The sequence below is a fragment of the Meriones unguiculatus genome, chromosome 5, assembly GCF_030254825.1.
Source record: "Meriones unguiculatus strain TT.TT164.6M chromosome 5, Bangor_MerUng_6.1, whole genome shotgun sequence".
In the NCBI taxonomy this organism is placed as follows: Eukaryota; Metazoa; Chordata; class Mammalia; order Rodentia; family Muridae; genus Meriones; species Meriones unguiculatus.
The window spans coordinates 40,080,239-40,095,300 of NC_083353.1; the positions used below are offsets into that span (position 1 = coordinate 40,080,239).

The 15,062-nt window shown below is 44.8% G+C and overlaps 3 protein-coding genes and 1 pseudogene across 14 annotated transcripts in view; 1 reads left to right on the forward strand and 3 right to left on the reverse strand.

Moving 5' to 3' along the window:
* The window catches only part of LOC110547170 (syntenin-1-like), a 1,323-nt pseudogene extending 1,226 nt beyond the window's left edge, over positions 1 to 97 (reverse strand).
* The window catches only part of Tprkb (TP53RK binding protein), an 11,189-nt gene extending 4,540 nt beyond the window's left edge, over positions 1 to 6,649 (forward strand). For 6 of the 12 annotated variants that reach the window (XM_021634551.2, XM_021634548.2, XM_060383658.1 and 3 more), the window contains 4 exons: positions 517 to 676; positions 3,958 to 4,080; positions 5,128 to 5,304; positions 6,034 to 6,649. In XM_021634551.2, the coding sequence (XP_021490226.1) occupies positions 536 to 676; positions 3,958 to 4,080; positions 5,128 to 5,304; positions 6,034 to 6,120 (528 nt within the window). In that variant the 5' untranslated portion in view covers positions 517 to 535 and the 3' untranslated portion in view covers positions 6,121 to 6,649. Of the gene's footprint in view, positions 1 to 513; positions 677 to 3,957; positions 4,081 to 5,127; positions 5,305 to 6,033 lie in introns of all 12 variants that reach the window. The other 6 variants (XM_021634550.2, XM_060383659.1, XM_060383655.1 and 3 more) reach the window with 2 other exon arrangements.
* LOC110547168 (probable N-acetyltransferase CML1) overlaps positions 1 to 10,346 on the reverse strand; it is a 21,636-nt gene extending 11,290 nt beyond the window's left edge. The window contains exon 1 of the mRNA XM_060383654.1: positions 10,228 to 10,346. The gene's annotated coding sequence lies outside the window, so the exon portion shown is untranslated. The remainder of the gene's footprint in view (positions 1 to 10,227) is intronic.
* Positions 8,925 to 10,364, reverse strand: LOC110547171 (probable N-acetyltransferase CML1). Its single transcript, XM_021634543.2, has 2 exons — positions 10,228 to 10,364; positions 8,925 to 9,779 (listed from the first exon to the last, which is right to left on the reverse strand). The coding sequence occupies exon 2, from the start codon at positions 9,705 to 9,707 to the stop codon at positions 9,039 to 9,041; it is 669 nt and encodes a 222-aa protein (XP_021490218.1). The 5' UTR covers positions 9,708 to 9,779; positions 10,228 to 10,364; the 3' UTR covers positions 8,925 to 9,038.
* Positions 10,365 to 15,062: the final 4,698 nt, after the last annotated feature.

Below are 15,062 nucleotides of genomic sequence, written 5' to 3' on the forward strand. Positions count from 1 at the left end.
GTAGATATTATTGGCCCACTGACTTGTGTGTGATAGACTGTCTTGACTCTTAATTATGGTGAGGTAGAAGGGCCTAGCCCACTGTGGGCAGCACCATTCCCTGGGCAAGTGGTCTGGGACTGTGTTTTAAAAGCTCCTTAATTAAGCAGAAGCCAGTGACTGAGTAGCAAGCAGTGTTTCTCTGTGGTTAGAGTTCCTGTAATTATAGGCTAAATAAGTTTTTTTCTCCTAAGTTGCTTCTGGTCAGAATGTTTCATCACAGCAGTAGAGATGAAGTGAGAACAGAAACAGGAAAGTAGAACGCAAGGGATTTTGTTAGGTTGGTTACAGCTGAGTGTGTTTTCACATGCAGTTCTAGGGCTTGAGGGGCAGGGGCAGGAGGATGGTGGTACAAAGCAAGTTATAGGACAGCAAGACTATCAGATGAGAAAGACAGGAGAAACTGGGTGGGAAAGATGAATACAATCCTTTCCATAACCTGCTGATTTTTTTTTTTTTTTTTTTTTTGTCTAGTAGAGTCCTCCTTGTCTATGAAATGCAGTTATCACAGCAGTTGGACTTGTTTCCCGAATGCAGGGTGACCCTTCTGTTATTTAAAGATGTAAAAAATGCAGGAGACTTGAGAAAAAAGGCCATGGAAGGATCTATCAGTGGTTCATTGATAAACCCTAATGTGGTAAGTATAAAATATGAGAATGAATTAATCATGGCAGGCATTTAAGAATATGTTAATTTTACCCTAAATTATTTTATATTCACATAAAAAGTGCCCATGTCACACTTGGAGTTTTAAATTTAGAACAGCAAGTAGAGTCTAAAGTGCTGTATGCTGTCTTAGGAAATAGAAAGGGCTATGCCTGGGTGTGACCACATGTGTGTTCTGAGTTTTGTGCTTCTCATATGTGAAGTGTGAGTCTGCAGAAGCATAATGTTTTATTTACTGTTCTCTTCTTAGAAAGAGACACCATAACCAAGGCAGCTTATAAAGGAAAGCACCTAATTGGGGGCTTACCGTTTCAGAAGATTCGGCCGTGACCATCATGGTGGGGAGTGTGGCAGCAGGCAGGCAGGCAGGCAGGCAGGCTTGGCACTGAGGCAGTAGCTAGGAATTTACATCTGGTCCGCAAGATGGAGAGAGAGAATACACCTACTGTGGGCTTTGAGGTTTCAAAAGCCCATCCTAGTGATACCTCAAACCTAGTGAGACCTCAAAGCCAGTCATATACCTCCTGCAACAGGGCCACATCTCCTGTAATGGCTATTCTTGGTTCTCAACTTGACTACATCTGGAATGAACTAAAACCCAAATATGCCTGTGAGGGAATCTTTGCTCAGTTGAATCATTTGAAGTGGGAAGATCCATTTCTAATCCAGATCTGTGAGATGGGACAACACACCTTTAATCCAGATCTTTTGAGATGGAAAATCCACCTCTAATCTGGGCCACACTTTCTGCTTAGAAGCCTATATAAAGGTCATGGAAAAAGGGAAGCTCTCTCAACTCTGGGCTCATAAAATTAAAATAAATAAATAAATAAATAAATAAATAAATAAATAAAATAAGATAAAATAAAATAAATAAAATATAAAATTTCGAGAGAGAAGAACTACGGCACAGCCACAGTCAAAGCAAAATCAAATTGCAGCTGTGTAAAAAACACAATGTCCAATGTGGATCCACTCACAATCTTCTGGGCTCCTTCACAGGGCTCTGCCCTCTGTATTACACACAGCTTGTCTTCTGAATTCAGGCAGGCTCCATTCTACTGCTGCTGTTCTTGGGGGTCATACCATGGTCCTGGCAGCTCCAAAATGCTGGGATCTGCAGCTGGGCCACACCTTCACCAATGGCCTCTCCTAGTGCCAAGCCTCAGCAGCCCTGCATGACCCCTTCATGCCTTCAAAACCAGTACCACCTGAGTGGCTCTTACACTACCAAGTTCAACTGCCAGCACAAGTACAACCTTGACTACCTCTGTGTGCTCTCACGAAACACTTCCCAGAAGTGTTCACCTTGATGATAGAGGTGTTTTCTTAATCACTGCTAATTTCTCAGTTCCAGGTAACCAACATCAGTTGTCCCAGTAACTCAAAGATCCCTCGTCAGTGGGGCTGCTCTGTTGTTAATCACAGCTGACTCTTCAGTCCCAGCTGATCAGATTCTTCACATAAAAGGCCCTGTAGAGTCCTCCCTTCCCTCTGAAAACTCACAAGTCAGGCCTCCATCATCTGCACTGCTTTCAACATTCTTATCTCACAAGCTCCTACAGAACAGCTCACTGAACTTTCAACACTCAGAGACTTCTAGTCCAAAACTCATTCCATAGTCCTCCCCCAAAACAACATGGTCAGGCCTATCCATAGCAGTACTCCACTATCCTGGTACTAACTTCCATCATTAATTAAGGTCACAACTGCTGTGAAATACCATGACAAAAGCAACTTGGAGAGGAAAGGGTTTATTTGGCTTACATTTCCAAATCACTGGAACTCAAACAGGGTAGGAATTTGGAGGCAGGAGCTGATACAGAGGCCGTGGAGGAGTGCTGCTTACCCACTGGCCTCCCATGGCTTGCTCAACCTGCTTTCTTTTTTTTTTTTTTTTTTAATTTATTTTTATCAGTTACATTTTATTAACTCTGTATCCCAGCCATGTCCCGATCCCTCATTCCCTCCCAGTCCCTCCCTCCCTCCCTCATCTCCATCGTGCCCCTTTCCAAGTCTACTGATAGGGGGGACCTCCTCCCCATTCATCTGATCCTGTTTTATCAGGTATCTTCAGGACTGGCTGCAAAGCCCTCCTCCGTGGCCTAACAGGACTGCTCCTCCCTTCGGGGGTGGGGAGACCAATGAACGTATGACAGGAGTCTACTGAGCGCATCTGAAAGACTCTAACTAGCAGTGTTTTCAAAGCAAAGACTCATGTCCAAACCTTTGGCAGAGTACAGGGAATCATAAGAAAGAAGGGGAGTTCGTCTGATGGGGAAAGGATAGGAGCTCCACAAGGACCAAATATATCTGGGCACAGGGTCTTTTCTGAGACTGACATTCAACCAAGGACCATGTATGGATATAACCTAGAACCTCCACTCAGATGTAGCCTGTGCTAGCTCAGTAACCAATTGGTTTCCCAAAGTGAGGGGAACAGGGACTATTTCTAACAGGAACTCAATGACTGGCTCTTTGGTCTCAACCTGCTTTCTTATAGAACCCAGGACCACCTTCCTAGGGATTGTCCCACCCACAATGGGCTGGGCCCTCCCACATCAATCACTAAGGAAATGCCCTACAGGCCTGCCTTGTTGATCTTTCTCAATTGAGGCTTTCTCCCCTCTAGTGACTCTAGCTTGTGTCAAGTTGACATAAATCTAGCCAGCACACCTCCAGTCCTTTCTAAATAGTCCACTAACTGAGAACCAAACATTCAAGTATATGAGCCTACGGACTCTATTCTCATTCCAACCAACACAAATGGCAGAAGGGTTGAGAGCACACCAGTTTCCCACTTACTGCAACTGAGGAAGTCACAGCCAGCTTTACAGATGTGTCCTGTTCTGTGTGTGGTGCATATCCTAACACAATCTTCAATAGTCGTGCAAGGGGAGGCATGTGCAGTCTCCCTCTGATAGGTGAGACTGCCTGGTTCCCAACGTGGTAAGAAACAGGGGCACCTCATCTATTCTGTGAGAAACACTGTTTTCATTGAGTGTGGGGATTAAAGAAAACAATGCTGTTGAAGTTAGGATATGGTCTGTTCCCTGTTCACCATCAAGAAGCATGTAGCTTTAAAGTTCTATAATTTTTTTATGTTGCAACAGCCCTTGAGGTCAGTTTTTAAATACAGTCCATAAGAATCATGATCAAATAAACAGCTGGACTAGAGTTACCTCAGACAGGGCATAAGGTTAGGGATACTCCTGATTCTCTCTGTGCTAATTTTTGTATTCTCCCTGGTAGATTGTTGATCCATTTCAGATACTTGTGGCAGCGAACAAAGCTGTTCATCTCTACAAACTGGGAAAAATGAAGACAAGAACTCTGTCTACTGAAATTATCTTCAACCTCTCCCCAAATAATAACGTAATGTGGTGACTGACTTTATTTCTGTTGGTCTTGTCATCATAGCATATGGCCAGCCTCCCCCAGTGTAATATGCTTCCTGCCCCCTCACCACCCCTGCTGTGTGTGTGTGTGTGTGTGTGTGTGTGTGTGTGTGTGCGCGCACATGCGCAGGCAGTGTATGTGGGTATGGGATGTGCGTTTGCATGTGTGGAAGCATGGGTGCCTGAGTGCCATGATGTGCTCGTGGAGGTCTAGAGGACCTCACCTTGTTCCAGACAAGGTCTCTCTGTTGTTTGCCACCGAGTACACAAGGCTATCTGGCCTGCAAGCTTCCTGGGTTCTTCTGTTTTCACCTCCTGTCTGGCTGTAGCAGTACTGGGACTACAGACAGTGTTGCTGTGCCTGGCTTTATAGGGGTGCTAGGGTACTGAACCACGGTCCTCATACTTGTGTGGCCAAGTACTTTACCCACAGAGCCATCTCCTCAGCCCAAGAGTGCTTTTTATTTGTTTTTGTTTGTTTGTTTGTTTGTTTGTTTGGGTTTTTGTTTTTGTTTTTCAAGACAGGGTTTTTCTCTGTAGCATTGGCTATCCTGGACTCGCTTTGTAGAGCAGCCTAGTCACAAACTCAACAGTGGTCCACCTGTCTCTGCCTCCCTGAGTGCTGTTATTACAGGTGTGCACCACAGTGCCTGGATCCAAGAGTGATTTTTAAATGAAAGTAAGAGTGATTTTTAAATGAAAGTTCTTGAAGCATTCTTTATGTTAAAACTGAAAAAGATGTCTGAGCTCAGATAAATAATAAATGACAAGAGGAATACAAATTTTGGCCTGGAAAGATCACTTGGAGACAGGTGATTGTGTGCAGAGCCAAGAAGTCTGGGCTTGATCCAGAAGAGCAAAGTGCAAGTCTAAGCAGGGACAGCAATAGCAGGTGCTGGACAGGGATTGTTGAAGGGGAAAGTACACGATGAGAAACTGGGAGGCTAGGCTGAGCAGGCCAGGAGGTATTCCAGACAGGAGACACTGGCTCATTGTCTTTTTTTTTTTTTTTTTTAAATCATAGATTTCAGAGGCTTTGAAGAAATTTGGTATCTCAGAAAGTAACACATCAGTCCTGATTGTTTACGTTGAAGAGGGAAGACAACAAATACATCAGGAACACCTAATATCTCAAGTGGAAGGCCAGCAGGTACCTTTGGAAAGTCTGCCAGATATAACAAAGCTCTCAGAAGTCAAAAAGGTTTGTAGTACACATTTTTAAGAATTTATTAGATGAGTTATGCTGATGCTGTTTGGACCGTTATCATCGTAGCACACAAGATAATGGTATTCTCTACATTTGCACAAACCCTGTTACTACTCTTTCATTTCTGCCTCCTTGTTTACTCCCAATTCCTTCTGAGCTGTTAAGAAATAGTGTGGGGCTGGGGAGGCGGCTCAGCAGTTAAGAGCACTTGTTCTTCAAAGTACCTAGGTCTGATTCCTGCCAGACTTCATAACCATTTCTAACTCCAGTTGTGGTGGATTGGATGGTCTCTTCTAGCCTTCATGGGCATGCACACACATAATACACACACAAAGAGGCAAACACCCATATAAGTAAAATTTTTAAAAAGTCTCAGAAATACTAACATAATTTTAGATAATTGGAAAGTATTTGTAAATGAAAAGAATTGGGATGTTCAAGTTTGTGTGGAATGAGAACTGTAAGAAAAGGGATCTTTTTCAATACTAAGTGATTTTATGAAGTTAATAGCTAGATGTGAACTCTTAAAATTGATACAAATGTTTATATATCAGAAAATTTGGTTTTTTATATTAACAACTACACTTCAAAGTTGCCACCTACTTTGAATACTGTAAACATATTTATGATTTCAAATCATTAATGCCATAATAAAATGATCCACTTATAAATGTTTATGTAATGGACATGCGAGAACTCATAGATTGTCATTCACTTTTACAGATATATAAGCTGTCACCACAAGAGGAGAGTATTGGGACATTATTGGATGGAATCATTTGTAGAATGTCAACAAAGGATGTATTATAAGATGTTTAAAATATCAACAGAAAATCTCAGTCACTAGGTTTTTTTTCCTGGTTATAAAATTAACATAGTCATCACAGAAAAATGGAAAAAGAAACCACTACCAGCCCTACTTATTTTTTTATTTCTTAAAGATAACCCCTGTCACTGTTTTTGTCATTGACTTATAGTCTTCTGCTTATATTCAATACATTTTATTTTTATACAATTGGAATAAAAAGTGCAAGCACCTAGTGAAGGCTACACTGTTCAAGGCTCTTCCTTACAATTCACCTATCATTGCAACTAACCTGGTACTTCTGGCTTTTCCACATTGCCTTTCTAAGCTTCTGGATCTTGAGTGTTTTATGCCTAACAATTTCGTTAACTCTAAGCTGGGTGTGCTGTCTCACTCCTATAGGCTAGTACTCAGGAGACTGAGGCAGGAGAAAGTCACAAGTTCGAGGTCAGCTCAGGATATTCCAGAAGTTCCAGATCATTCTAACGTACTTTGTCAAATCCTATCTCAATAAATAAATAGTAATTCATTTAATTCTCACAGCGGTTTTATTAGGCAGAAATGTCTTTGTGCCCAGTTTACACACAAGGCAACTGAAAGAGTGTAGCAGTATCAGCTATAGCCCAGCGTCATTTAACTAGTAAAAAACTGTATTTGATGCTTTCTTTTTTTCTCACTTTATCTTATATTTTGATTATGTAAAGTCAAGATAGCCTTGATCAAGGGTCAGTAAAGCCCAGAAGAAACAGATAAGTGCTTTGCTTCTCAAAGGCTGTTTCCTGTTGCAGTTACTCAGCTCCACCTTTGCAGTCTGACAGCAGCTATAGAGGATGTGTACATAGTGAGTGTCCTCTGTCCAGTAAACCTTGACTTGAACAAGTGGTGTGCGGCTCTAGAGTTGAGGCTGTGGTCTGTGGGCTTGGGGTTGGTTAGGCTACAGTGACAGTCCCTGACACCCACTGGCTCAGTACAGCAGAAGGAAACAAATTGTTATCTTCAAGGGAAAACCCATAGCAGTGTTTAGGAGCCTTCCCTGATAGGGGCTTCTCAGCCTGGGCTTTTAGGTCACTGCACAGTTGAACAGAAACTCTGGGAAGGCATAGTAGCTTAAAAGCATCTACATGGAAGTAACAGATATTTCTCACCTCATGTCATTCAGACAACTCCAAAAATGGCGATTCCATGGTCTTCCCACATGCACAGTCAGTGCTAACTCTCAGTCCCCTCTAGAACTCCTGGTCTGCAAACTCCCGTCATCGTGTAGTTCTGGGGTTGTTCTCTAGGTACCCCATACCTAGAATCCCTTTCTGAGTCACACCTCTGAGTACTCAGACAAGCCTGCTACATTGGGGGACAGAAATGGTGCAGAGCAAAGAATAAGTGCCACTTGCACACTTGCCCAAGATTGTCCAAAAAGAAAGATGTCTTGATTCCTCTTCTAACAATTATGGAGAGGGTGTGCATGCCCCCAGCGTCACCGTCTCTCTCATGGGCTTTCATAAGGGACCATACTGAGTTTACAGCTGGAATGTTAGCACAGGGGATGCAGACACCTAGGGCAGATACTAGTGAGCTGTGGGTGATAGAGAAGGTCTCACAGAAGCCCAAGGAGGGTGGCCTAGGTGACGATGGAGAAGAAACATACTGTGGTGACCATCAAGGTCAGGGTCAAGGAGAGCCACATGGCAAGAGAGGGTGAGACATATAGTCCCAGTAATCAGGTCACCTGTGTTTGGAGTTGCATAGCAAGGGGGTCTTTGTGTAGTTGAAATTGGTCTGTCTATGATGACAAGGTTTGTCAGCAGGCCAGGGCAAGGTTTAGCTTAGCTGTTTCCTCTGGAGTTAAGTTGTATCAGAGGTGATGCCAGGATGAAACAGGACCCATAATAATGCCCAAGTATCATAATTACTGGCTCAGGGGTACCCAGATCTCTGTGTTCAGCAGTCTCTAGGCAGGGTGGGAGACATAGGGAGGTATCCCACCTCTCTAATAACACCCCAGTATCCCGGATGCACTAGCTGAGAAAGGGACAGCCTTGCATATATATGCACAGAACCACATCTCATCACAGCCTTGTGTCAGAGGCTTGAAAGTTGGTACAACCAAGCACAAAGCACCTGAGTTTCTGAAGTTCCTGACCTTTGAACTCAGACTGGGTCCCGCCTGAATTCCAGTGGCAGCTGTAGGGTGCCTCCACCCCCAGATCTTTCTAGAAATGCAGAGCTGTATATTTGGCCTACTTAAAGTGGTGTCGGCCTGTGAAGCTACCCACAGCAGCAGCTCTGCCGTGAGGTGTCTTTCTTATAGATCAGTCCTCACTCAATCTTAGCTGACGTCCTCTGCCATGACAGAAAAACGACGACGATACAACAAACTTCTGGTCCTTTTCTCAGTTCCACACCAGCTTCTGATCTGTGACTCTACATATCTTGTAAACACAATCTACATTAATCTCCAGGTCTCACATGTTCTGCAGGTGACACCTGCTTGGGAAACTCTTGTTTCTTTTTCCTTTGCCTTAACTTTGGCTACCCTGCAAAGTTCTTGAGCCTTGCTCAGCTGGCCTTCTGGAACAGCATGGCACATAGACATCTGCCACTTTAGTCAGCTTAGATGCTCACACACATGGGCTAGGTGAACCGCCCCCTCTTGCCCTGCAGAAATTTTCTGGTTTATACAAATACATGCAGTACTAGTTTGCATTGTTTCAAATACAACAGTGATATTTGGCTCAGTAAGTAAAACACAGGCTCCCCAGAAATCTAGAGTGTAGCAGAACCCCCCAGGCCCTCACTCAGCCATCACGTGTATTGGAATCTGGTGTACACCAGCAAGGAACTTTTATTGTTCATCACACTGACATGACAGCGTTCACTGGGTCCTGTAGCAGAGTGCACAGGACATAGAGCACAGCCCCGCTTCCTAGGCAGAAGGGAAGGAGTACTTCAGTTGAATTATACAAATATCTACTATCTTCCAGAAGACACCCATGAAGTATTGGCCTGTCCTCTGGAAACCCATGCCCAGGTAGAGGGTCACAGCACCTTGCTGCATGGTGCTGGTCTCAAGAACAACATCACTGTAGCCCTGGTCCCGTGCAAACTGGAGGACAGTTCTGACCAGCGCTTTTGCTATCCCCTGTCCTCGATGCTGTGAGGACACAGACAGGCGAAAGAGCTCCAGCTGCTTCCTCCCTAATGGAGGATCCTTGACTGGCAGAGCAGCCACTGTACCCACCACCTGCCCCGCAGACTCAGCCACCCAGAAGCAGGAGCCACAGGCATTCAGGTAGGACTTGGTGATGTCAGCCATGTCTGTGTGCAAACACTTGGCCACATACTCTTTCCAGGGCTGTCTGGCAAGGAGCCGCAGGAGTAGGAGCAAAAGGATAATGCCTACAACAGCCAGCAGGCAGGAGCCAGACACCAGGACCAGGGCCAGGGGCACCCCAAGTAAGAGCAGGAGGGTTCGGGGCAGCAGCAGCAGGTGGCGGAAGGTGGCGGGGATGTGCTCCTCCATGCCCCTGGAGAACAAGTCCACAACACTTTTACGGTCGCTGTCCTGGTACTGGCGGATGTGGTAGGGAGCCATGGAGACTTCTGGGTCCCAAATCTTGGCATCCAGGAGAGACAGCTATACCTGCCCACACACCTTCCCTGAGTCCTGCAGAAGAGGAGCCATGTGAGTCTCCTGACCTCTCCCTCTCAACCTCCCAGGCCCATGTAGGCCCTGCTCAAGGGTGTGTCTTTCTGCTGTCACGAGAGGAAGCAGGACACTAACGTTGGTAGAAAGTCTGTTCAGCAACACCCGACTATACCCTCTTCACCCTATTAGAAGCATTCTGCTCCTCTTGGTACATGAACACAGCACAGTGCCGTAGATGGACCCCATGTAGCAAGCATTTGTTCGCTGTCTGTGGACTATATTTCTAAGTGTGTACCTCTACAAACTCTCCTTCCCAAAGATTATAAAAGGTTAGGTTACAGAGTTGGTAAAAACAAACAAAAAAATTGCTACAATACCCCCAACCCTGTCCTCGAACTCCCAGGTAGATTCTGGGACTCCAGGCCTACAATGAGACCCTCCCCACAGTGCTGTATGTGAATCCTACCTGGTACTACACAGCCAGGAGTGTTCAGAATGGCATCAACCTCTGGTGACTTGCAGTACAGATGGTCTGCGACTGCCTCAAAACTAGTGAGCAGATCTGAGTTGGCACCACATTGCGCGGCACCTGGATATTTGTTAATCATGAATCCCAGGGTCATAATGCTGAGCAGTGACAGCACAGTGGTCCTACCCATTCACCTTCTGAACTCTGGCTTAATAATTTATAGAGAAAAGTAGGAGGTGGATTCCCAAGTTTCCATCTTCATGGGAAGCCTGCCACCCTGCTTACTATTCCCTTCAGGCTGCAGCATCTCTCTGCCCTTTTTGAAGTCAGCCTGGTCCCTGCACATAACTGCTCAGAGTGGCCTGATATCAAGACATGTACATTCTGGGCTCACATGTCCTCCCACAGCAACAAGGTCTACCAGTGGACTTTTCTCTCTATGCTGTGTCTGGTCCTGATAAAATGGATCCTAAGAGTCCTCACGTTGCCCTTATGCCCCTCCTCCTCACCATCAGCCTTGATTTAGCCATAGTGTCCTTTTCAGAGTCGGCTACGCTGCCCTCCAGATGGCGTGCTCTGGGCAGAGGACAGCTATATGAGCACTAGGGGCTCTCAGAACGTGCATGCTATGCTTCTCAAGTGCATTAGCCAAGTTGTTAGTTCCCTGAGACAAGAGCAACATCTTTCTCTATAGACGGTCCCTCTGGAAGGGATGCTCTGCCTTTGCCACCAACCCTGACCAGTGAGAGCTGTACTATCCTTCTCTTACCCAGGCTCACTGTTGCCAGTCAAGCAGGCTCTCTGAAACAGGTGGAGAAGCTACGATAGATTCATTGAGGGAGTTGTGAGGCCAGGGGAGAGTGGGACACCCTCACACCCATGACAAAGACCAGGGGAGAAGATGCTGAGATGTCAGGGTCAAAGCAGTGAGGCTTTTCAGAAAGGATGCCCAGAGAGCCAACACCTCAGAAAAGGTTAGTCTCCTAAGCTGTGACAGGAGAGAAGCAAGGATGCTCCCCCAATACCCTCCCAGAGGTAGGACCAAGGCCCAGCCCTTTGGAAGGGAGGATCTTTAAAGGAGTGGTGAACAGCAGCAGAGAACTGGTTATACAGGATCCAGCACACAGTCAGGTAGTGTGGATACCCTATTCCAGATGCACCTGAGGTCAGGAGTATACATCTGGCTGGGAAGCTACGGGATAGGTGTGGTAGTGGAGGCAGATGATGGCCCTGGCAAAACAAGGGTCTCCAGGTGTGCAGGCTGCATCCTGCAACAGCCCCTGGCTAAGAAGGTGCCCTGAAAATTAAGTGTCCTGTCATATAGTAAGTTAGACAGAAGGACAAACATGTTTCCTCATTGCTCAAATGTCTTGTTTGTCCAAAGAAATGTGGATCTAGTAGATTTATTGTTTGGAAGGGTACCTTGTTCCGTATTATTTAAGGAGACATCAGCACTAGCAGCGTGCCTAAGATTCATGTGGCCTGTCCATTATGACACAGGCCAGACAGTGACATCTGCACTACCTTGTGGTGCATCAAGGGCAGAAATGACAAAAAGTCAGCATCATTCTGGTAGAGATAAGCAGGACAGCCTCACAGGTAGGGACCAGCCTGCGGTGGAGCGTCTAATCCAGCAGTTTCTTAACCTTCCTAGCGCTGTGACTGAAAGGGTTAGACTAACTTTGTAACCTATATGTCTTCTAAAGCCTATAGTTTTGAGTTTTAGGTCCAGGTTAAGCCAAAGCCTCTTAGTACCTTTCCAGAGAATGGAGGAATGTGACCCTATCTGTGAGGACAGATATATAAAAGGCAAGCAAGCAATGACCTTCACTCAGCAAAAAAACGACCAGACCCTTGTCTTAAAGATAGTGTTTCTTTAGCAACGAACCCAGATGGCCTCAATCCTTCTTCTGAGTAGCTCCTGACCTCCAGGCAAATCTTCAAGGATGAGCTAACCGCCCCCACCTTTAATTGAAGCTGCATCCACACTTGGCAGGACTGGCCAAGCTTGAGCACCTAAGACTAACCAGTTATCTTTATAGCTTCCACATCCAATCCTAAATTGCCAAAACTGCAACTTCAAATTTCCTGCAATTTTTCTTTTAAAAACCTAAAGCCTTTGTCTCCCGGGGCCACTCTCTGCTGACCGGCAGGGGTGACCCCATTGCGCAATGGTTAATAAACCTCTTGCTTTTGCAACGAGTCTTGGTCTGGGGGAGTTTCTGGGAAGGGCGCGATCTTAAACTCCTGAGCTGTGAGACCCCAGGTCTTACATGATGCTTTAATACGTTCCTCATATTGTGAAGACCACCAAAAAAAAAAAAATTTTTTTTGTTGCTACTTGATAACTGTAATTTTGCTATTGTTATGAATTATAATAAAAACATCTGTTTTTTCATAGTTTTAGGTAACTCCTCTGAAAGGATCTTCTGACACCCCAGAGGGGTCATGACCCCACAGGTTGAGAACCACTGGTCTAGGCTCACTGATGACTAAGGGTGTGACTCAGCAGAAGTCATGTCTTGTTGGTTAAGGTTTCTGTTTGCAGTCAAGTTCCTGTTTGTCCTGTGCAGGTTAAGGCTTCTGTTTGTAATTAAAGAATTAAGTTCCTATTTGTCTTGTGCAGGTTAAAGTTTCTATTTGTAGTTAAAGAATAAGTTCCAGTTTGTCCAGTGTAAGTCCTTGCAGGTTAAGGTTTCTATTTGTAATTAAGTTCCGGTTTCTTTTTAGATCTCATGTAAACTGCAAAACATGTTTTTTAAATTACACTCAAGTTAAAAAAAAATTACATTAAAGTTGCAATCCCATCCACACAATGTATATATATCCCTACCCTTAACCCTTCCATTTCACAGTATCTTTCTGACAATGTATTACAGCCTACTCTCTCACCATGTGAAGAGTTTATCTCTCCTATAAAAGGGACTTCAGGAGGCCAGCAGGGGCTGCTCTCTCAAATCCCAACTTAGGGTAAGACAGCCTGATGGCCAGGCCTGGGTGCACCCAGGAATACAGCTTGCTCTAACTGGCAATCCTGGATTTGATCTTTTTTCCTTTGGGCTCTCAAGTTTAATGTAGAACCTTTGGAAGGCAATTTGGACTTTAACCTCATAAATGCATTAATCCCACTGTACAACTATCAAATTAACTGCTTATCCCCAAAGTGAGTGTTTTTAAAACTACTTTAGCTAGGTCTCCTATCTTGCTACCTATCTCTTCTTGCTAATTTGGTTCCAGGATCTCAGGCCAAAATTACTAACAAAAACAAGCCATTAAAAACCAAACAAACGAAAAACAAAAACCAACCAACTAAACAAAAAAACCACACCTCACCTTACCTATGAGGTACTGTGGTATTAGCAACAGAAGGTGGTCTAAAGCAGATGCCTCTCGCTGTAATACGTCCAGTGTCAGTGTTCTGACTCTACCTCCAGGTCTAAATTCTGATTCATCCCTGTCATGTACGTGCCATCACTCATTAATTAGCACCCAAGAGCGTCCTCATCCAGGCCCTGGTTACTCGTAATGCAATTTGAACCTATCCTGATGGTCACAGGAACTCACCACCAGCCTCCTGACAAGCTTTAGAAGATCCCTCCCACCCCAGAAACAAGTCCCTCCACTTCTGGAAGTACCCTAATCTCCGGACCTAGAGGAGCAGGTCATCATTTTGAGTGTGCTTCTGCTGACTCCGCTGGTGTGAGGGCAGATTGGACACAAAGGACAAGAGTCTCGTCCAGACCTTCCTGTGGAAGGGCTTCACGGGTGGAGGCTGGAAGTTGAGGTCAGGTTTTAAATCTACTGAAGGTTTATGTTGTGGCCTTTGAGAGGTGTCATTTCTTCCTGTGATAAGCAAAGTATTAACCCAAATGAAATGAGTAACCCTTTGCATTACTGCCCACAATAGGGACTCAGTTTGCTTCGTGATATCCCAGCAGTCACCCCCCTGGACCCCAGAGCCCTCAATGATTTGCTTCTGAGGAAGTACAGTCCTTTATCCAGAATAAGTTAGGAAGGTGATTTGTAATCTGCAAGCCTCCCAGACTAAAGGTTGGCGTTTGTCTTTATCAGTACTTTCTTTTCATGGAAGGTGTCTGGTGATACATGCAATAAAGACAAAGCTGAAAGAGGGAATGCTAGGCTGCTGGTGTTACTCTTTTAATTATGATAGTGAAGAAAGGGTATCAGAAAGGGCCATTTTGAATCAGTGATTGGAGGAAGTCAGGAAGGAAGTCTTCCATTTATCAGGGACAGCAGCGCTTCGCTCAACAGTAAGAATTGTGAGAAAACAGGTGTGCAGGCTTACAGTGTTTCCATAGTTTCCTAGTTCTGGATTTTGTGCTAGTAGACAAACACTCTTCCACTGAACTACATACTCATTTTGCTTTTAATTTTTAAATTCATTATGACTTAGTAAGCCTGGCATCCAAGGCCGGTGGTGGTGCAGGCCTCTCTCTGTGAGTTCAAGACTAACCATCTACACAGTAAGGCATTGCTGGCATCTGGAGAAAGTGGTAAAGAAAACCTACTTAAGAATATATTATAAACACTCAGAGACCCGAGTTGGATCCCTAGAACCCACATTTAAAAAAAAAAATGGCTGAGTATGATATTGCATGCTTGTAATCCCTCAAGTGAGGCAGAAACAGTGGAGCCCCTGGGGTCACTGGCTAGCTAGCTTAGCTTACCTGGGAAGTTTCAGACTACTGCAAAACCCACCTCAAAAAGAGATAGATTGGAGCTGGGTATGTACACCTGTAATCCCAGCACACAGGAGCAGAGGCGGGTGGATGTCTGTGAATCTGAGGCCAGCCTAGTCTGCACAGGAAGTT